The sequence below is a fragment of the Ceratotherium simum genome, chromosome 14 (assembly GCF_057802395.1).
Source record: "Ceratotherium simum simum isolate JZ-2026a chromosome 14, ASM5780239v1, whole genome shotgun sequence".
NCBI classification, from domain to species: Eukaryota; Metazoa; Chordata; class Mammalia; order Perissodactyla; family Rhinocerotidae; genus Ceratotherium; species Ceratotherium simum.
Genome location: NC_141913.1, coordinates 683,936 through 705,826, shown reverse-complemented (window position 1 = coordinate 705,826; position 21,891 = coordinate 683,936). Strand labels below are relative to the sequence as shown.

General features: G+C 38.1%; 1 protein-coding gene across 1 annotated transcript in view; it reads left to right on the top strand.

The window, feature by feature from the left end:
• The window catches only part of L3MBTL4 (L3MBTL histone methyl-lysine binding protein 4), a 386,879-nt gene that overhangs the window by 233,622 nt on the left and 131,366 nt on the right, over window positions 1-21,891 (top strand). The window contains 1 exon segment of the mRNA XM_087439397.1: window positions 13,496-13,669. Coding sequence (XP_087295523.1) covers window positions 13,496-13,669 — 174 coding nt within the window.

The window sequence follows — 21,891 nt, the reverse complement described above, 5'->3', positions numbered from 1 at the left end:
GTTGTCCACATCTGTCTTGGCTTTGCAGGATTGAAAGAATGCACACAATCCTAAGACTTCCTGCCTGACAGGGCATAATAGGAGTGGAGTGGGTGCATTCATAGAAACGATCTGAGAGACCCCCATTATCTCTAGCTGGGCTGACTGGTGAAGGTTCTTCTCTCCCGAGGCCAATCAGCATAGACTGAAGATGGTGACAACTTCTTTAAATGCAAAGACAGCAATGCAAGCCTTCAAGGAACATGAGGAATCAAGGAAACATGACACCACTAAAGGTACTAAATAAAGCTTCAGTGGCTAACCTCAAAGAAATAGAGATCTACAAATTTCCTGAAAAATAATTCAAAATAATCATCTTTAAATAGCTCAGTGAGCTACAAGAGAACACAGATCAACAACTAAATGAAATCAGGAAAACAATACGTGAACAAATAAGGTCAAAAAAGAAACCATAAAAAGAACCACACAGAAATTCTAGAACCAAACAATAAAATGTCTGAACTGAAAAATTCAATAGAGATCTCAACAATAGACTCAAACAAACAGAAGAAGCAATGAACTCAAGCACAGATAATTTAAAATTATCCAGTCAGAGGAACAAAAGGAAAAAAGAATGAAAAGTAGTGAAGAAAGCCTGCAGGACTTATGGACACCATCAAAAGAACCAGTATATTCATTATGGGAGTCCAAGAAGGTGTGGAGAAAGAGAAAGGAGCAGAAAGCTTATTTAAAGAAATAATGACAAGATATTTCCCAAATCTAGGGAGGGAAATGAACATCCAGATCCACGAAGCTCAAAGAACCCCAAATAAGTTGAATGTAAAGAGATCTTCACCAAGACACGTTATAATCAAATTGTCAGAAGTCAAAGATAAAAAGAATTCTGAAAGCAGCAGGAGAAAAGCGACTTGTCACGTACAAGCAAACACCCATAAGACTATCAGCAAATTTCTCAGCAGAAACCTTGCAGGACAAGAGAGAGTGAGTGATAGATTCAAAGCACTGAAAGAAAAGAAAAACCTGCTAACCAAGAATACTATACTTGGAAAAGTTGTCCTCCAGAAACAAAGGAGAGATTAATATTTTCCCAGACAAACAAAAGCTGAGGGAGTTCATCACCACTAGACCTGTCTTACAGGAAATGCTAAAGAGAATTCTTCAAGTTGAAATGAAAGAACATTAATTAGCAACATGAAAGTATAAAACTCACAGGTAAATGTAAGTTTATATTCAAATTCAGAATACTGTAACACTGTAATAATGGTGTGTAAATCACTTTTAACTCAAGTAAAAAGGTTAAAAGAAAGTTTAAAAATAACTATAGCTATAATAACTTAACGGATATATGGTATAAAAAGATGTAAACTGTGACATCATAACATAAAAAGTAGGGGCTAGAAGTAAAAATATAGATAAAATATAGAGTTTTTATATGCGATGGAAGTTAGGTTGTTATCTGTTTAAAATAGACTGTTATGGGGCCGGCCCAGTGGTGCAAGCAGTTAAGCGCGCATGCTCCGCTGCGGCGGCCCAGAGATCCCCGGTTAGGATCCCGGGCACGCACTGACGCAAGCCATGCTGTGGCGGCCTCCCATATAAAGTGGAGGAAGATGGACACGTATGTTAGCTCAGAGGGCCAGTCTTCCTCAGCAAAAAAAGAGGAGGATTGGCAGATGTTAACACAGGGCTGATTTTCCTCACAAAAACAAAAAACAAAAAACACAAATAAAATAGACTGTTATAAGATGTTTTATGTAAGCTTCATGGTAATTACAAAGAAAAAACAAAGAAAAAAGTTATTAAGAGGATGTAACAATTGTAAGTATATATGTAGCCAAATCAGAGAACCTTAATACATAGAGCAAATATTAACAGAACTGAAGAGTGAAATAGATAGCAATACAATAATAGTAGAGGACTTTAATATTCCACCTTCAAAAATGGATAGATCATCCAGACAGAAAATCAGTAAGGAAACAATGGATTGAACTATACCATAGACCAAATGGACTTAACACACACGTATATATAACTTTGCACCCAACAGCAGCAGAATACACATTCTTCTCAAGCACACTCAGAACATTCTCTGGGATAGACCGTACGTCAGATCACAAAACAAATCTTAACAAATTTAATAAGATTGAAATTATATCAAGTACCTTTTCCAACCACGATGGTATGAAGCTAGAAATCAATAGCAAGAGGGAAATTGGAAAATTCACAAATATCTGGAAATTAACACATTCCAGAACACCCAATAGGTCAAAGAAGAAATGAAAAGGAATATTTAAAAAATATTGAAAACCAAATTGAACACAACATATCAAACTATGGGATGCAGCAAATAGAGTTCTAAGAAGAAATTTTGTATCAATCAACTCTTACATTAAGAAAAAATAAAGATCTCAAATAAACAACCTAACACTATACCTCAAGAAACAAGAAAAAGAAGAACAAAATAAGACCAAAATTAGTAGAGGGAAAGAAAAAATAAAGATTAGAGTAGAAATAAATGAAATAGACTAGAAAGACAATAGAAAAGATCAATAAAATTGATTTTTTTTAAAAGATAAACAAAATTGACATACCTTTAGCTAGATTAATGAAAAAGAAGACTTAAGTAAATAAAATTATAAATGAAAGTGGAGACATTACAGTTGAAACTGCAGAAATATCAAGGATCTAAGAGACTACAGGCGTACTTCATTTTATTGTGCTTCGCTTTATTGCACTTTGCAGATACTGCGTTTTTTACAAGATCCTCAACCAAGTAAAAGATTACAACTTGCTGAAGGCTCAGATGACGGTTAGCATATTTTTTCTATAGACATAATGCTATTGCACACTTACTGGCCTACAGCATAGTGTACACGTAACTTTTATATGTAGTGGGAAACCAGAAAATTTGTGTGCCTCGCTTTATTGCGATATTCACTTTTTGCAGTGGTCTGGAACTGAACCTGCAATATCTCCAAGGTCTGCCTGTGCTATGAACAATTAATGCAAAAAAATTGTATGACCTAGAAGATATGAATATATTCCTAGAAACATACAACCTACCAAGACTGACTCATGAAGAAATAGAAAATCTAAACAGACCAATAATGAATAAGGAGATTGAATCAGTAATCAAAAACCTCCCAAACAAGAAAAGCCCTGGACCACATGGCTTCACTGGTGAATTCTACTGAACAATTAAAGAATTAATGCCAATCCTTTTCAAACTCTTCAAAAAGTGAAGAGGAGGGGCCGGCCCAGTGGCATAGCAGTTAAGTTCATGCTCTCTGCTTCTGTTGCGGCCCTAGGTTCACAGGTTCAGATCCCGCACGCAGACCGACGCACCGCTTGTCAAGCCATGCTGTGGTGGCGTCCCATGTAAAGCAGAGGAAGATGGGCATGGATGTTAGCCCAGGGCCAGTCTTCCTCAGCAAAAAGAGGAAGACTGGCAAGGGATGTTAGCTCAGGGCTAATCTTCCCCACTGATAAAAAAAAAAAAGTGAAGAGAAGGGAACACTTCCAAACTCATTTTACAAGGCCGGCATTACCCTGATACCACAACCAAACAAGGACACCTATAAGAAAAGAAATTTATAGGCCAATATCTTTGATGAACATAGAAGCAAAAATTCTCAACAAAATACTAGCAAACCAAATTCAATAGCTCATCAAAAGCATCATACACCGTGATCAAGTGGGATTTATCCCTGGGATGCAAAGATGGTTTAACATATGCAAATCAATAATTGTAATGCATCACACTAACAGAGTGAAGGATAAAATCATATGATCATAATAGATGCAGAAAAAGCATTTAAAAAAATTCAACATTCTTTCATGATAAAAATGCTCAACAGATTAGGTATAGAAGGAATGTACCTGAACATAATAAAGGCCATACATGACAAGCCCACAGCTGACATCACACTCAATGGGGAAAAGCTGAAAGCTTTTCCTCTAAGATGAGGAACAAGACAAGGGTGCCCATTCTTGCCACTTCTCTTAAATTGTACCCAGAGTAATCAGGCAAGAAAAAGAAATAAAAGGCATCCAAATCAGAAAGGAAGAAGCAACATTATCTACAGATGACATGATCTTATATGTAGAAAGTCCTAAAGACTACAGCAAAAAACTCTTAGAACTAATAAATGAATTCAGTAAATTTGCAAGATACAAAATTAACATACAAAAATCAGTTGTGTTTCTAACTAATGATGAACTATTTGAAAAAGAAATTAAGAAAAACAATTTGTTTATAATAGCATCAAAAAGAATAAAATAGTTATGAATAAATTTAACCAAGGAGGTGAAAGATCTGTACACTGAAAACTGTAAAACATTGATTAAAGAGATTAAAGAAGATACAAAAATTTAAGGCAATCCCTATCAAAATTCCAGTGTCATTTTTTGCAGACATAGAAAAAACAATCCTAAAATTCATATGGAACTGAAAAAGACTTTGAATAGCAAAAGCAGTCTTGAACAAAAATAATAAAGCTGGAGACATCACATTTCATGATTTCAAATTATACTACAAAGCTATAGTAATCAAAACAGTATGGCACTGGCATAAAAAATGGAAATATAGACCAATGGAACAGAATAGAGCCCCAGAAATAAACCCATGTATCTATGGTGAACTGATCTTTGGCAAGAGAACCAAGAATATACAATGGAGAAAGGAAAGCCTCTTCAACAAATGGTGTTGGGAAAACTGGATATCCACAAGGAGAAGAATGAAACTGGACTATTATCTTACACCATACACAAAAAATCAACTCAAAATGAATTAAAGACTTAAACCTAAGACCTGAAACAATAAAACTTCTAGAAGAAAACGAAGAGAAAAACCTCCTTGACATTGGTCTTGGCAATGATTTTTTGATTATGATACCAAAAACAGGCAACAATAGCAAACATAAATAAGTGAGATTACATCATACTAAAAAGCTTCTGCACAGCAAAGGAAACCATCAACGAAATGAAAAGACAACCTAACAATTGGTAGAAGATATTTGCAAACCATATATCTGATAAGGGGTTAATATCCGAAATATATAAGGAGCTCATACAACTCAATGGCAAAAAAACAAATAACTTGATTAAAAAAGGGGCAAAGGACCTGAATAGACATTTCTCCGAAGAAGACATACAAATGGCCAACAGTTATAAGAAAAGAGGCTCCATATCACTAATCATAAGGGAAATACAAATCAAAACCACAATGCTATATCACACCTGTTAGGATGGCTATTATAAAAAAAAAAAAGACAACAAATGTCGGTGAGGTAGTGTAGAAAAGGAAACCCTTGTATACTGCTGAGGGGAATGCAGCCATTATAGAAAATAGCATAGAGGTTTCTCAAAAAATTAAAAATAGAACTACCATATGATCCAGCAATCTCACTCTGGGTATATGTCCAAAGAAATTGAAAGCAGGATCTTGAAAGAGGTATGTGCACTCCCATGTTCATTGCAGCATTATTCACAATAGCCAAGATACGGAAACAACCTAAATGTCCATCCATGATGAACGGATAAAGAAAATGTGGTGTGTATATATGCATATATATAAACAATAGAATATTATTCAGCCTCAAAAAAGAGGAAATCTAGCCATTTATGACCACGTGGATAGACCTAGAGGTCATTATGCTAAGTGAAATGAACCAGATACAGACAGACAAATGATATCACTTATATATGGAATCTAAAATAGTCAAACTCATAAAAGCAGATAGCAGAATGGTGAAAAGTGGGGGGTGATCATTAGAGGGTACAAAGTTTCAGTTACGCAAAGTAAATAAATTCTGGAGATCTACTACACAGCATAGTGCCTAGAGCTAACAATACTGTATTGTACACTTAAAATTTGCTAAGAGAGTAGATCTTAAGTGTTCTTACCACTCAAAACTAAAAAATAAATAATAATAATACAGGGAGTGAGAGAAAACTTTGAGACGTGATGGATATATTTATGGCCTTGACAGTGGTGATGGTTTTACAGGTATATACTTATCCCCAAACTCATCAAGTTGTATACATTAAGTATGTACTGCTTTTTAATGTTAGTCATACCTCAATAAAATTGTTTTTAAAAAAAGAACCAAATAGGAATTTTAGAACTGAAAAATACAATAACCACAATAAAAGGGATCATTAGTATTATGTTTTGTATCAGAATAGGCCTTTTTAAAATTGAAAACTCATGACCATTTAATTTGTCCTAGTGACTGTACCAGTACCTTGCATGGATTATCTCATTTAGTTTCACAAAAATCCCTATATTATCATCATTTTGTAGATGAGAAAATGAAAAACAGAGAGGTTGAGTAACTTGCCCAAGGTTATGGTACTAGCAGCTTTAATCCAGTGTTCTCTGATTCTTAAATCCATGTTTTTCACCACTATACTAAACTGATTATAATGCTTGATTTGAGTAGCAATTCTCTTCCAATTTCCTAATTGGCCATTTTAGGGAGTTCGTAATGTCTAGGATGATATCATAGGCTGAATTACCCCGGGGAAAAGCATTTTTAGAACCAAATTTATTTCATCCAACTCTTTGAACTCTTTTAACTCTACTTATAAAACTTTTGTTTTTAATATTTATACTTTTTTCTTACTGTGTGCATTAAATTTTCTAGTATTTTGAACAACAATTAAGTGAAGGCATCAGCTATTTTATGGAAAAAAGTTAGAATCAGAGAAAATTTACCCATAATATATCTTAGGTAAACTCATTTTAAAGCTGCAGGAATCTGAAGAAAATTGATCCTGAGACTTTAGAATCTTATATGAACTGGTTGGGTTTTGCCCATCTCTATGTTTGAGAACAATATAATAAAAGTTACGTCATATCCTCAGAGATTTGAAAAACTGTGATGATGCTTCCTTCCTGGTCTACATTCCAAAATGTATCATTTGTACTTGCTCTTAATCCTCATAGAAGTAAAATCAGCAACAATTTAAGTTATATGTTAGTTTTTAAAAGTTTCTGTAGCAAGTATTACATGTACAGGGAGGAGCGAGGGTGCCTCTTTTCTTGTGCAACAGGTATGACGTGGCGTCTGCCCCCAGGATGGGGATCTCGTGGCCATCAGGCCCAACCTGCAAGGCTGGCAGCGTTTATCTCTCTCGCTCCTCTGCATCTCCTTGCTGACCCTCCTGCCAAGTCTCAGCGCCCTCTCCCTCTCTGACAGCCACCGTTCAGCGCTTCCTCACTGCCCCTTAGTTCTGGGAGGCAACTTCTCAGACGGTCTGTTCTGTGAATGCTTCCATGTAAGATGCCTCCACTCACTCCAACAGGTAACTCCCTGTCTTTTGAAGATAGATGGAGAGACTTTTAGAATCTGTCCTCCTAGCTCAGATATGATTCATCTATGTTGTCTTATCTAGGTCTTAGAAGAAAAAGAATACAATTGGCCAGTAAAATAATTGATGCTAAAATAGAAAATACAACAGGCCTCCTCGAAGGGTGAGTTACTTGCATTAGAGAAGAACTCTTTCAAGTCTAACTGTATGTCTAATTTCTGGGGTGTATGGGAGCGTTTTACCAGATCAGGACTGCTTCCTGGAGCTGGTTGCCTATTTTGGGCAACTTGCCTTTTCGGGATCAGGAGAAAGGTCATCAGTTACTTGACACTTTTTCTGAAATACTGCTGACCTCTGTTTTTTTAATTTATGTTTTTAAGTACAGCGCTCAAGAAGCTATTTCATTTTTGCCATTTTGCTTAAATTTGTAATGCAACCTAACCTTTTTAATGTCATGTCACAGAGAGAAAATGATAATTAACACTTGGGAATGAGAGGAGATTGAGAGACTAGAGGAGGTTGCTTAAGGCTAGAAGGACTGGTCTGGGACTCTGGTGCCCCGGCCCCTCCTGGCCGCCCCGAGGGAGCAGCTGCACACTGGTTAGGAAGGTGCCATTCGGTCAGTTGTGACGGCTTAGTTATAACCTCATGGTCCAAACTGCCCGTCTCCCAGGATTTGATGGAGCATGGCCCATTTTTTTCAGCAGAACAGGGTAGTCAGAGAGAAGCAGGAACCAAATTTGCTGCTTGGGTATGAGAAAATGAACACATTTTTGATACAGGATGATAATATGGTCGAATGAGCAGAACCTAGTGTCCAAGTGGTTTGGAAATCAACAGTCATCATCTAGACTCTTGGAATTGGAGCCAGATTGGAGGAATCCAAAATGAAAGTGGGGATCCCAATTAGTGGGCAAAGCACAGTAATAGAAAATAATTCAGGGTGAGAAGCACATGGAAGCCTGGCCAGGTGGTATCCGGGAAGTGGATCCTTACTTCTGGGTTGAGATTAGGAGGCAGAGGTGTTGTCATGAGAAGGGGCCAGCAATGTTCTTAGCTCCTTTGTCGAAAATTAGCTGTCCATATAAGTGTGGTTTTATTTCTGGGCTTTCAATTTTGTTCCATTGATCTGTGTGTCTGTTTTTGTACCAGTACCATGCTGTTTTGATTACTATTGCTTTGTAGTATGTTTTGAAGTCAGGGATTGTGATGCCTCCAGCTTTGTTCTTTTTTCTTAGGATTGCTTTAGCTATTTGGGGTCTTTTGTTGCCCCATATGAATTTTAGTATTCTTTTTTCTATTTCCGTGAAGAATGTCATTGGGATTCTGATTGGGATTGCATTGAATCTGTAGATGGCCTTAGGTAATATAGACATTTTAGCTATGTTTATTCTTCCAATCCATGTGCATGGGATGTCTTTCCATTTCTTTAGTCATCATCAATTTCTTTCAATAATGTCTTGTAGTTTTCATTGTATAGGTCTTTCACCTCCTTGGTAAGATTTATTCCTAGATATTTTATTCTTTTTGATGCATTTGTAAATCGTATTATCTTTTTGAAATCTCTTTCTGTTAGTTTGTTATTAGCATACAGAAATGCAACTGATTTTTGTAGTTTGATTTTGTACCCTGTGACTTTGCTGCAGTTGTTGATTATTTCTAATAGTTTTCCAATGGGTTCTTTAGGGTTTTCTATATATAAAATCATGTCATCTGCAAATGGTGAGAGTTTCACTTCTTCATTGCCTATTTGGATTCCTTTTATTCCTTTTTCTTGCTTAATTGCTCTGGCCAAAACCTCCAGTACTATGTTGAACAGGAGTGGTGAGAGTGGACAGCCCTGCCTCATTCCTATTCTCAGAGGAATGAGAATAGGAATTTAGTCTTTCCCCATTGAGTATGACGTTGGCTGTGGGTTTGTCATAAATAACCTTTATTATGTTGAGGTACTTCCCTTCTATTCCCATTTTGATGAGAGTTTTTATCATAAATGGATGTTGTATCTTGTCAAATGCCTTCTCTGCATCTGTTGAGATGACCACGTGGTTTTTATTCTTTGTTTTGTTGATGTGGTATATCACGTTGATTGATTTGCAGATGTTGAACCATCCCTGCGTCCCTGGCATAAATCCCACTTGATCATGGTGTATGACCTTTTTAATGTATTGCTGTATTTGGTTTGCCAATATATTGTTGAGGAGTTTTGCATCTATGTTCATCAGCGATATTGGCCTGTAATTTTCCTTCTTTATATTGTCTTTGTCTGGCTTTGGTATCAGGGTGATGTTGGCCTCATAGAATGATTTAGGAAGTGTTCCATCTTCCTCTATTTTTTGGAATAGTTTGAGAAGGATGGGTATTAAATCTTCTTTGAATGTTTGGTAAAATTCACCAGAGAAGCCATCTGGTCCTGGACTTTTATTTTTTGGGAGGTTTTTGATCACTATTTCAATCTCTTTACTTGTGATTCGTCTATTCAGATTCCCCATTTCTTCTTGGTTTAGTTTTGGGAGGTTGTATGAGTCTAAGAATTTATCCATTTCTTCTAGATTGTCCAATTTGTTGGCATATAATTTCTCATAGTATTCTCTTATAATCCTCTGTATTTCCGTGGTATCTGTTGTCATCTCCTCTTTCATTTCTAATTTTATTTACTTGAGTCTTTTCTCTTTTTTTCTTAGTAAGTCTGGCTAAGGGTTTGTCAATTTTGTTTATCTTCTCAAAGAACCAACTCTTTGTTTCATTAATCCTTTCTACTGTTTTTTTGGTCTCAATTTCATTTATTTCTGCTTTGATTTTCATTATTTCTCTCCTTCTGCTGACTTAGGGCTTTGTTTGTTCTTCTTTTTCTAGTTCTGTTAGGTGAAATTTAAGGTTGCTTATTTGGGCTTTTTCTTGTTTGTTAAGGTGGGCTTGTATCGCTATGAGTTTCCCTCTCAGGACCGCTTTTGCTGCCTCCCATATGATTTGGTATGGCATATTTTCATTTTTGTTTGTTTCCAGATAGTTTTTGATTTCTCCTTTAATTTTATCAATGATCCATTGGTTGTTCAGTAGCATGTTGTTTAACCTCCACATGTTTGTCACTTTCCCAGTTTTTTTTTTTTTGTGTGTGTGGTTCATTTCCAGTTTCATAGCATTATGGTCTGAAAAGATGCTTGTTATGATTTCAATCTTCTTAAATTTATTGAGGCTTGCTTTGTTTCCCAACATATGGTCTATCCTTGAGAATGTGCCATGCATGCTTGAGAAGAATGTGTAGTCAGCTGTTTTTGGATGGAGTGCTCTGTATATGTCTACTAGGTCCATCTCATCCAGTTTTTCATTTAAGTCCACTATTTCTTTATTGCCTTTTTGTCTGGATGATCTATCCATTGATGTAAGTGGGGTATTAAGATCCCATACTATTATTGTGTTGTTGTTAATGTCTCCTTTTAGGTTTGTTAATAGTTGCTTTATGTACTTTGGTGCTCCTATGTTGGGTGCATATATATTTATAAGTGATAAGTCTTCTTGGTGGAGTGTCCCTTTTATCATTATATATTTCCCTTCTTTGTCTCTCTTAACCTGTTTTATCTTGAAGTCTACTTTGTCTGATATAAGTATGGCAACACCTGTTTTCTTTTGTTTGCCATTAGCTTGGAGTATTGTCTTCCATCCTTTCACTCTGAGCCTGTGCTTGTCTTTAGAGCTGAGATGTGTTTCCTGGAGGCAGCATATTGTTGGGTCTTGCTTTTTAATCCATCCTGCCACTCTGTATCTTTTGATTGGAGAGTTCAATCCATTTACCTTTAGGGTAATTATTGATATATGAGGGCTTAATGTTGCTGTTCTGTCACTTATTTTCTGGTTCTTTTGCATTTCCTTTGTCTCTTGTCCCATTTGTTTCGGACTGCCAATTCAGTTTGGTTGTTCTGTCTTATGACTCTTCTAGTTTTCTCTTTGTTTATCATATGTGATTTTGTTTTGATTATTTGTTTAGTGGTTACCTTGAGGTTTGTGTAAAAAATCTTGTGTATGAGATAGTTCATTATCTGATGGCCTTTTATTTCCTTATACTAAGTCAATTCAATCACTTTCCTCTTCCCCTTCTAAGTCATTCTTGTTATACCTTATTCTATCTTGTGTTGTGGGTGTGTGTTTACAGTGATGAGGTCATATTTATTTTTGGTGAATTCCTTCTTTTGATCTTTGATTTTGGTATTTAAGTGGTTGCTAACCTATTCCGGTAAAGATCTACTATTTTTCTGATTTTGTCTACCTATTTTTCTCCTTGCTCCAAGCTTTGTATTCCCTTTCTTTTCTTTTTTTCAGGCCTGAGGGCCTTCTTGAGTATTTCTTATAGTGGGGGTCTCGTGGCCATGAACTCCATTAGCTTTTGTTTATCTGGGAAAGTTACTATTTCTCCATCATATTTGAAGGAAATTTTTGCTGGATGGAGTATTCTTGGATGAAAGTTGTTGTCTTTCAGTATTTTGAATATACCATTCCAGTCTCTCCTTGCCTGTAAAGTTTCTGTTGAAAAATCCACTGAAAGCCTGACGGGACTTCCTTTGTATGTTATTTTTTGCTTTTATCTAGCTGCCCTTAATATTGTTTCTTTGTCATTGACTTTGGCCAGCCTTACCACTACATGTTGTGGAGTGAGCCTTTGCCTGTTGATGTATTTAGGTGACCTATTGGCTTCACTTACTGGTATTTCCTGCTCCTTCCACAGATTTTGGAAGTTCTCAGCTATTATTTCCTTGAATAGGCTCTCTGTTCCTCTTTCCCTCTCCTCCCCCTCAGGAATACCTAAAATTCTTATGTTACATTTCCTAATAGAGTCAGATATTTCTCAGAGACTTTCTTCATTTCTTTTTAGTCTTAGTTCTCTCTCCTCTTCCATCTGGAGCATATCTGTATTCCTATCCTCTATAATACTAATTCTTTCCTCCATATAGTCAGCTCTGTTCTTTAAAGATTCTAGATTCTCCTTTATCTCCTCCATTGTGTTCTTCATCTCCATCAGTACTGATTGGTTTTTCGTTATGATTTCAATCTCTTTTCTGAAGAAACTCCTAATCTCATTGAATTGTTTGTCTGTGTTATCTCATATTTCGTTGAGTTTTTTTATGATAGCTATTTTGAAATCTCTGTCATTTAGGTTATGGATTTCTGTGCCTTCAGGGTTGGTTTCTGGGTGCTTGTCATTTTCCTTCTGGTCTGGTGATTTCATGTACTTTTGCATTGTGGTTCCTGTATTGGCTTTATTTTTCCTCATCCTGGAAATATCTGGTTGAAATTTCCACCCGCTGCCACCATGTGGGGGTTAAGGGCTGTGTAATCTGAGCCCCCCGTGCTCTGCCCTGGCTGTTCGCTGCAATCTGCTGGCTGCTTAGTCTGGTCTGGTTGGCTGAGCTGCAGTGTCCAGCATGCGGGGAGCGGGGGGGCTCTCTCTTTTGCCTGCTGGGTCCCTGGTGTGGGGGGCTTCTCGCTTGCCCCTCATTATCCACCTTCCTGGGGTGCTGAGATGTTGATGGTACCCTTCTAGCAATTCTGAGTCATCCGTGTGGGAGTTTCCCACTGGTTGAGAGAGCCCAAAGAGCTACGGTTTCCCTGCAGAGGGCTGCTCCTTCCCCCTCTCTGGGTGCCACATTGACTGGGATCACTGATCTGAAGGGGAGGGAGAGGAGTTCTCCTTACCTCTCCCCACTTCCTCTGGGGGCCCAGCACATTCCTCTCTCAGATGTGTGGCAGTGTGGATCTTCCCAATCTTGCTTTTCACTGTCTAGGAGTCCGTTGTTGGTCTGTGACTGTTCCTTTTGTTGTATCTTATCAGGGGAAGAGTTTACAGGAAAGCTCACTCTGCCATGACGCTGACGTCACTCTATGGGACATTTTCATTGCTCCATTGGAAGCACATTTTTATGTTATTCTTAGATTTTTAAGTTTCCATAATTGTAAAAACCACATGTGCTGATGACTCTACCTGTAATACTCTGCTGACCAGTGTCTGTGACCCAGAACCTGAGATTTTCTCAAAGGACAATATGAAAAGAAACTTATTTGAGTGTGTTCAGCAAAAGAAGAATGTCTCTATTCAGCTTGTAATTTTGGATGTAAGTCTGTTCCAGTGACAGTGGATTCCTGATTTACCACTATAAACTTATGATTGTGCTCTCATTCTTATACAAACCAGTGCTTTTGGCTGCCCGTATTCAGACGTGAACTTGAAAAAGGAGGCAACTCTTCATGATCGTCTGAGAGAACAAACACAGGCAAATTTGGAATCAGACTCTTCTCATTCAAAATCAGAAAACCTCTGTAGTTTGAACTTCAGTGGGAACCATGAAAAGGTGAACAGTCAGCCCAGGTAAGGAAGTTTTTGAAAATGTGAACCAGAAAGTAAACTATGTAGAGTAGTAAAAGAACAAATTTGTTAATAGTAACAGTTCCTTATATTTCCTTGAAATAAATCTTTTTATTTCTGGATATTATTATGTTCACTGGCTCATAGAATTCATTTAAGCTTTGATCTTCGTTTAAAAAATATTTTTTATTATTTCTTCTTCAAAAATTTGAGTTTTTCTCTTTCTAAATGTGTGTTATATGTAAGAAATAGAACACATATCTCATCTGTAAAATTCTATAAGATTCCCTTTTATCTTGAAAACTTTTTTATTCTTTGGAATCATTTCACAGATGGCCAAGCATTTGTGTCCAGTCAATCATGCCAGGATTCCCTCTCTTACCTGTTACTTGTCTTTGTCATCTTTAATCCAATTAATCCAATTTAAGATACAATTTCTTCTTATTCTGAATCATTCCATTTTGATTTTTTGGTATCATATCATCCTTTTGTTCCTAAATGTAAACTTATATTTTAGATATCAGTTTTCAATTTTTATTTACATGTAATCATTTTCTAAGGATCTGCAAATGCAATCTTATTTTATATTTTTAAGCTAAATGAGTAAATAATCTAAATAACTTTTTTTTTTTTTTTGGGAAAAAAAAAGCTCCATTCTCCCTGCGGAAATTATAAACATGGGAAAATCTAACACCAGGTAAATAATTGGTGACCAGACAGAGATGGAGCCAAAAAGGCTAGACAGAGCAGTGAGGAGTGCATGTGTTTCAGACTCTGCTGCAGGCAGCAGGCCCGCCTGTTCCAGCCCTTGAAGGACGCTAGACCCTTTCTGGGTGAGCTTTGAATGAGCTGCTACTTGAGGGGCTGCTGTTTCTCCTAAATCTCCAGAGCCGTGCTCTTCTCATTCAGGGTGTGTAAGGGAAGCTGTGCACGCCTCTCTGGAGGAGCAGAGTTTCCCCTGGAACCACTCTCTGCCATTTACACCTGTGGGGCCCAGTAAAGGGGCTCCTTACTCCAGGGGGAGATTGCTCCCTGGGAGGGTTTGGCTCAGGGAATACACTGTTCATGTGGACTTTACATCCTGGATTGTGGGTTTTGTTCTTTTTTTCATGAAAACGTTGTTATAGAGCATTTAGGCGACATCTCATTTTTTTTCAATAGCTCAGTGTGATTTTAATCACTATACACGTGACTGTGGGGACCAGCTCTCCTTTGTCACGTGGTCTGCTCCCTGTAAGTATACATGCCTCTCTATTTTTGTAGCTGTATCTTGCATTTTTATTATTTGTTATACACCCACTCCTCTTGTTGAAACTTCACAGGGTCTAGTTGTTACTGCTTTTTCACACCCACACTGTTTACAGCTTTAAGTAGTTGAGAACTTGAACATCCTTTCCATTTCCTAGTTGAGGGAGAATATTTTCTTTTCCTTTTTTTAAAACTGTTTTCCAAGGAACAGTATTTATTTATTTTAGAATTATAGAGATGAGTACATCCATTTGCCCTTATTCTTTTTGTTCTTTTCTGTTATCTTTTTTTTCCAAATAAAAACTCAGTCAGCCTCTCTTGTAAACATTTTAGGCATTCATCCTCAACGTCAAAAGTCAGAGAGACTAAACAGATCCTTGAACTGCTTTGAAAAAACTATCACACTGCTGTCTTCTCCCTGAGGTCAGCCACGCCTTCCTTTTCAGCACAGGTACGTGGCTTCCCTATCTTGAACTCCTTTTAGGAATTGACGTTTCAATATATTGTGTATTTTGCCATTTTGAAGGGGCTTGGCACTGAAATACATTAGATGAGCATAATTACTACAGAGAGAAAGAAAAAGTAGAGAATGTTGACAAACAAGTGATCACACATGATCCTATTCTGTCAAATCCTATTTCACGTAGGCATAGAAGTGTGTAAGTAGCTGGGTGGGAGAGGGGGCATCGTATGGTGTACATCTTGAATTCTTAAGCTTTTTTTTGCTTTCAAATCTCAAGCCCAAAGCCATCCATGCACTCCAAACCCCATCCACTTTTTTTTTAAGCAATCATCATGACAATGTTTGGATAAACAGTGTTGAGAGAGTGCGCACCTTGATTCTACCCCCATCTCTATGACATTCTGTTCACGGTCTAGAATTCCAACGTGAAGAAAAAAAGAGAGCAAGGAAATCAATAAGCAATAATATGTAGGCTAATGATGAGCAGATAAAATATATTTTAACTCTCCTCACAGTTTACTTGTAGTAATTTCCTGTGGCTGCCTTTCCTGTAACCCAAATCTTTGCTCTTAAAATCACAAGGTATCAGATACAGGTGGAGGAGAATATTTAAATTCCATCTTTCATTGTAATATACTAAAGGTGTCTATTTGCAATAGGTGAATAAAATTATAAAAACAGTTTCATCATAAAGAAAATTACTTTGAAATGCAGCTGCCCCCACACATTATAAGTGTTAGCTGGCTTCTCCCCAGCCTGAGTAGGACATTTTTTTCAGGCATTTCCCACCCATCTAAGTTTTTTTTTTTTTTTTTATGAGGAAGATTGGCCCTGAGCTAACATCTGTTGCCTATCTTCCTCTTATTTTTGCTTGAGGAAGATTGGCCCTGAGCTAACATCTGTGTCCATCTTCCTCCACGTTGTATGTGGGATGCCTCCATAGCATGGCTTGATGAGCGGTGTGTAGGTCCGTGCCTGAGATCAAAACCCATGAACCCCGGGGTGCCAAAGCAGAGTGCACGAACCCAAGCACTACACCAGCAGGCCGGCCCCTCATCTAAGTACTTTTCAGTAATTTTTTTTGCCTCCCAAAAGCAGTGTTTAATATATTCTAATTCACACAGTGGGTAGAACCACCATTAGTTAAAATACTTGTCATATTCAATGATTACTGTTAAGAAAATGCTGAGTAAGCCCACCTTGTTTTCCCTAACGCCTGCGATAGCATAAATTGTATGCACGTTCACAGCAGGTAGTGGAATAGTTCCTTAATGACCCTCATAATAAATTGCACTGCCATGAGCCAACTAGTTTATTTCCACTACTCAAGTTAGCTGCAGCATAAATACCTCCTATGAGGTCCATTCTCAGAATTAGAACAGTGTTAGTTGGTTGTTCCACGTATTAACCTTCCAAGTCATTAAACAGGTTTTCTTTAATCCATCAGCCTTTTCTTTCGCTCCTTCCCACGTACATTCTCTGCTTTGGGAGGTGAAGTCTGCTCAGCGTCCCATTCACTCCCTGTCAGAATCCGTTGTTTCTCTTCCTTCGCTCGAGCCTTTGTTCCTATTTTTCCTGCCTCCTTCACTCCTGCCTGCATCGTCTCCCTTCTCCAGGGCCCGTCTCTGTCTGAAGTTTTCTAAAGCACTTCCAGTCCATATGAGCTTCTTGAGGTTAGAGGCCATGTTCTACAAGTCTCTATCTCTAACGCCTAGTATAATGCCTGACACTTAGTAGGCACTCAACAGATTAAATAGATTTTGAGAAACCGCTGTGTGACAGGGACTGCTCTGGGCCCTGGGACGTGGATCCAGTAAGGGTTAGTCCCATTCCCTGTTCTTAGCACTCCTTTGTGCTTTTTGTCTATACTACACATCAATAGCTTGTGTGTGTGTCTGCGTGTGCTTTTCTAATACTCGTTTGTGTGTGTGCCTTTTAGTCTTTTTTCCTTTTTTTCTTGTGAGGAAGATCGGCCCTGAGCTAACATCTGCCAGTCCTCCTCTTTTTGCTGAGAAAGACTGGCCCTGGGCTAACATCCATGCCCATCTTCCTCCACCTTATATGGGACGCCGCCACAGTATGGCTTGACAAGCAGTGCATCAGTGCGCGCCCGGGGTCCGAATCGGCGAAACCCGGGCCGCTGCAGCAGAGTGCGCGCACTTAACCACTTGTGCCACTGGGCCAGTCCCCGTGTGTGCCTTTTATTCTCAAAAAGGCTAGAGGCTGCTAAAGAGTAAAAACCAATTTTCATCATGCTTTTGTTTTTTTCATCGTTACTATTCACATTATAGATCTTAGTAAATCTAAGTTGATTGATTCAGAGATATCCATTAGTTTTCCTCTTAGAGTCTCAATTTCTTTACCTGTAAAATGAAAATAAAATATGAGGCTTAGATTTTGAATATAGGTATATAGATGTAGATAAATGTAATATCTTAAATATAAGATAGATATAGATATATGACTGGGCCTGGCACAAGGTAGAGACTATTGAAATAATAGTTCCTTGTTTTATTTTTACAAAAATAGTTGATTTTTTTCTTTTTTTTCTTGGTGAGGAAGACTGGACCTGAGCTAACATCTCTTGCCAACCTTCCTCTTTTTGCTTGAGGAAGATTGGCCCTGAGCTAACATCTGTCCCACTCTTCTTCTGTTTTGTATGTGGGACACTGCCACAGCATGGCTTGATGAGTGGTGTGTAAGTCCACGCCCGGGATCCAAACCTGTGAACCCCAGGCCGCCAAAGTGGAGCGTGGGAACTTAACCAGTACGCCACTGGGCCAGACCCTAAAAATTGCGGATTTTAAAGTCTTGCAATTGAACCAGTTCTAATTGTGTGCATAAACCACACATTTTTGCACTAAACATAGTAATTTAGACCTTTATTTATTGGGTCTGAGATATTACTCTGGAACTAAATTAAACTTAATCAAGTGAACAGTAATCAAAAAGTTGAGACAGCCCAGGATCCCTTGGCTTGTGGAGGGTTGCAGCTGGAGAGGGAACCCGCAGGCCGTCCAGACAGGCGCCCTCCCCCTCCACACTTCAGTTGGACTCTGAGTCAAGTATGACAATCCTGAAGCTTTACAATGGGAAGGGACTCAAAAGATTATCTGATCCGACTTATTCAACATAAAAATAAGGATATCAAAGCCAAAGAATTTAGTTCCCATACTGACACTATCATTGGTGGCAACCTCAAGCCCTCTGACTCCCAGGTCATTGCTCTGCTCACCATTCCGTGACTCTTCCTACCCCAGAATTAAGATTCGGTCAGAACAGAGTTGGTTTACGGCATACGAATACCTGAATGACACTTACCTTGCTGAATTCAGGATCCTGACCATAGCCAGGTCCTGAAATTAGACATATTCTTTCATTCATTCATTCAACATTTGTCCATTGAACGAATACTTAGAAAGGTACCATTCCAAACTCTAGTGATACAGCAGTGAACAAAACAAATGAAAATCTTGTCCTTATGAAGCTTTCACTTAGTGATGAGAAAGTCACCCAAGCTAGACAGTGGCGGGATGAGGATTTGAACTCAGTCAGGCTGGCTCTAGTCCCTGCAGACTCAGCAGTGGGTGTGTTGATTCACTCATTGCATCAACATTCATTCATTCAGCAAATATGTATGGAGCTTCTGCTGTTACCAAGTGGGGTGTTAGGTGCTGGGGATGTGGAGGTGAAGAAACAGTCCCACCCCTGCAGGGAGCATATTCTCAGGTAGAGGAGATGGAGGAGGAAAAACAAAAGTAAACCACAAGGGAAGAGAAAATCACGGGTGGTGGTGATGCCATGAGAGAAGTAAGCAGGGGAGAGAGGGGCCCTCACCGTGTCCTCAGCAATGACCTATCTTAAAGACCATAAGCAGATCTGAGCCATTAAGAAAAAAAACCGTTCTGTTGAATATTTTGCAAATTGAAAACGAGATGAATCATGTCGAGATCAGCTCAGGGATGTAGACAGAAACTGTGACGAGATGAGGCACTGGGCCCTCAGTGGATTCCACTCGACCTGGCTCCTGCAGCGCCTTAGTTATAGTCTTTTGTTTCCTAAACAAAGTTCCCATTTTGCTGAAATGTTATAAAATAACCAATACATGCCTTAAAAAGAACTTTAAAAATACTTTCTGAGCTGATTCTCGTAAGGCATTTTATAATTTATTGTGAATCTCTGGATTTCTGGAATCCTGCCTTGGCCCAGGCTCTTAGTAATTAAATGCTGCAGAACAGCGTGTGCTGAAATGTCCATGGTTCCTTGCATAAAGGAAATATTAGTGTTCCTGCTCCCCAGAAAAACAAAACTTTGTTGCCCAAGCACCAGGGGGCATTTTTTTCTCATCTATGTACTTAATCTGGCTTTAAAATAATTATTTCCTATTCATTGTATATAGTAAAATTGGGACATTTAACATGTTTTTTTCTCATGACTAAAGCAATGCCTGTGTGTTATAGGAAAATTAGAAAATACAGGTTAGTAAAAAGAAAAAATTAAAAACATTAATAATACCCAGACCTTTCCCTATCAAACAGCAGAAGTTATAGGCTTATAAAAATATGATAAAATTCCCACTGCAATAATTCAGGTAATATAGAAGTTTTTAAAAAATAATCTCTGGGGCCGACCCCGTGGTTTAGTGGTAAGTGCATGTGCTCCGCTACTGGCAGTCCAGGTTCGGATCCCAGGCGCGCACAGAGGCACCGCTTGTCTGGACATGTTGAGGCAGCGTCCCACATACAACAACTAGCAAGATGTGCAACTATGACATACAACTATCTATTGGGGCTTTGGGGAGAAAAAGGGAAAAAAAGGAGGAAGATTGGCAATAGATGTTAGCTCAGGGCTGGTCTTCTTCAGCAAAAAGAGGAGGATTGGCATGGATGTTAGCTCAGGGCTGATCCTCCTCAAAATAAATAAATAAATAAATAAATAATTTCTCACTCCCCAGTCCTCAACTCTGATGCTGCATCCTGAGGTTATTTGTGTGAATGGATTGTCATGTTCTCATCTATACTTTTTTTGTGTTCATGTATACATGTGAATGTGCAGATACACTTTCACTCTCTTTAAAAACAATTACATTAATTTTGGGTTAACGTTTCTTTGAAGGTTAGCTTGTCTTGCTCTGGATAGATTAGCATATAACCATGTTGAATGTGGGAGAAGGAGACTGCATTCCTGAAAGGTTAACACATGAGCGGATCTTTAAAGGACCTGACATTAAAGGCTGAGGCTCTTTAATATAATACACACATATTTTATCCCAAGTTTATAATGGTGGTCTGAACAATGCAGCTATAAATAAATCAGCATTTATGACCAGGAGAAAAATAATCTGGTCTTGGACTTTATTTTTATGTGGAAAAGTTGTAAAGACTTAGACAACTAAGTCCACCCACAAAGAAGAAGAGATTTACCTGAGCCCTTACGGACAGCCATACAAAATCATTGTTTGCCGGCTCAAAGAAAGTCTGACGATAAAAACTATTAGCCAAAATATATATGTTTTATTTATTTATCAATATGTCATGGATAATTTGCCATATCAACACAAATGGATTCAATGCATTATTTTTAATAACTGTACCATATTCCATAGTGTGGATATACCTTAACTTGAACTCATTCCCCCATTGACAGGTTGTTTCCAGTATTTTTCCCCATATAAATAATGCTACATAAACATTTTCACATGTATATCATTTAATGATGCTTTATAATGCAGTATTTTTAAAAGTTTAATTACTTTTTATTTACAAACCAAACATGTTGTATCACTCCTTTGGATTGATACAGTCTCACAGGTCCTTGATCCATTTTGCTTTACTATAATAAATTCACATATACAAACCCACATGTGCGCGAGCACACATGCATACGTACCTAGAAAGCTTCTGCAGTCCCCACACTGTGCCCCCAGCCCGCACGGCTCACCCCATCACAGACCACTCTCCACGACTAATTCTTCTCACCCCCAGCGCTCTGCATTTCTGTGCCTTTACAATGTCCCTTTCTGTGCTTCCCTTAGTAAAATTTGTTTTGAGTCCTAATTCAAATTCATCTCCTCCTGAAAGTTTTTTCTGATCTCTCCAACCTTTTAAGCAGAAAATCCCTGCCTACTTTGTGATCCCATAGCAATTCCTTCATTTCTTTATTGTAGCCCTTTTCTCGGTCCCCTTTGTGTGGAAGTTGGCCGCACACACCTGTATCCTCTGTTAGATTGTGAGTCTCTTGGTGGCAGACACCATCTCAGCTGAAGGCAATGCCTGCCTGTAGGAGAAGCTCAAAGACATGTTGACTGGACTTGGACAGTTTGTCTAAAGATAAAAGTCAGAGCTCAATATTTGCCTTTCAAGCCCTACTATAAGTTATAACTAAATACAGTTATGAAGGCAATTTTGGGAAAAGATAGCAATGTAAAACAATCACATGCGTATGTATAATTTTTGGCCTTAAGGACCTTTTCCTTTACTTCTAGAACAGGGGTCAGCAAACTTTTTTCCATAAA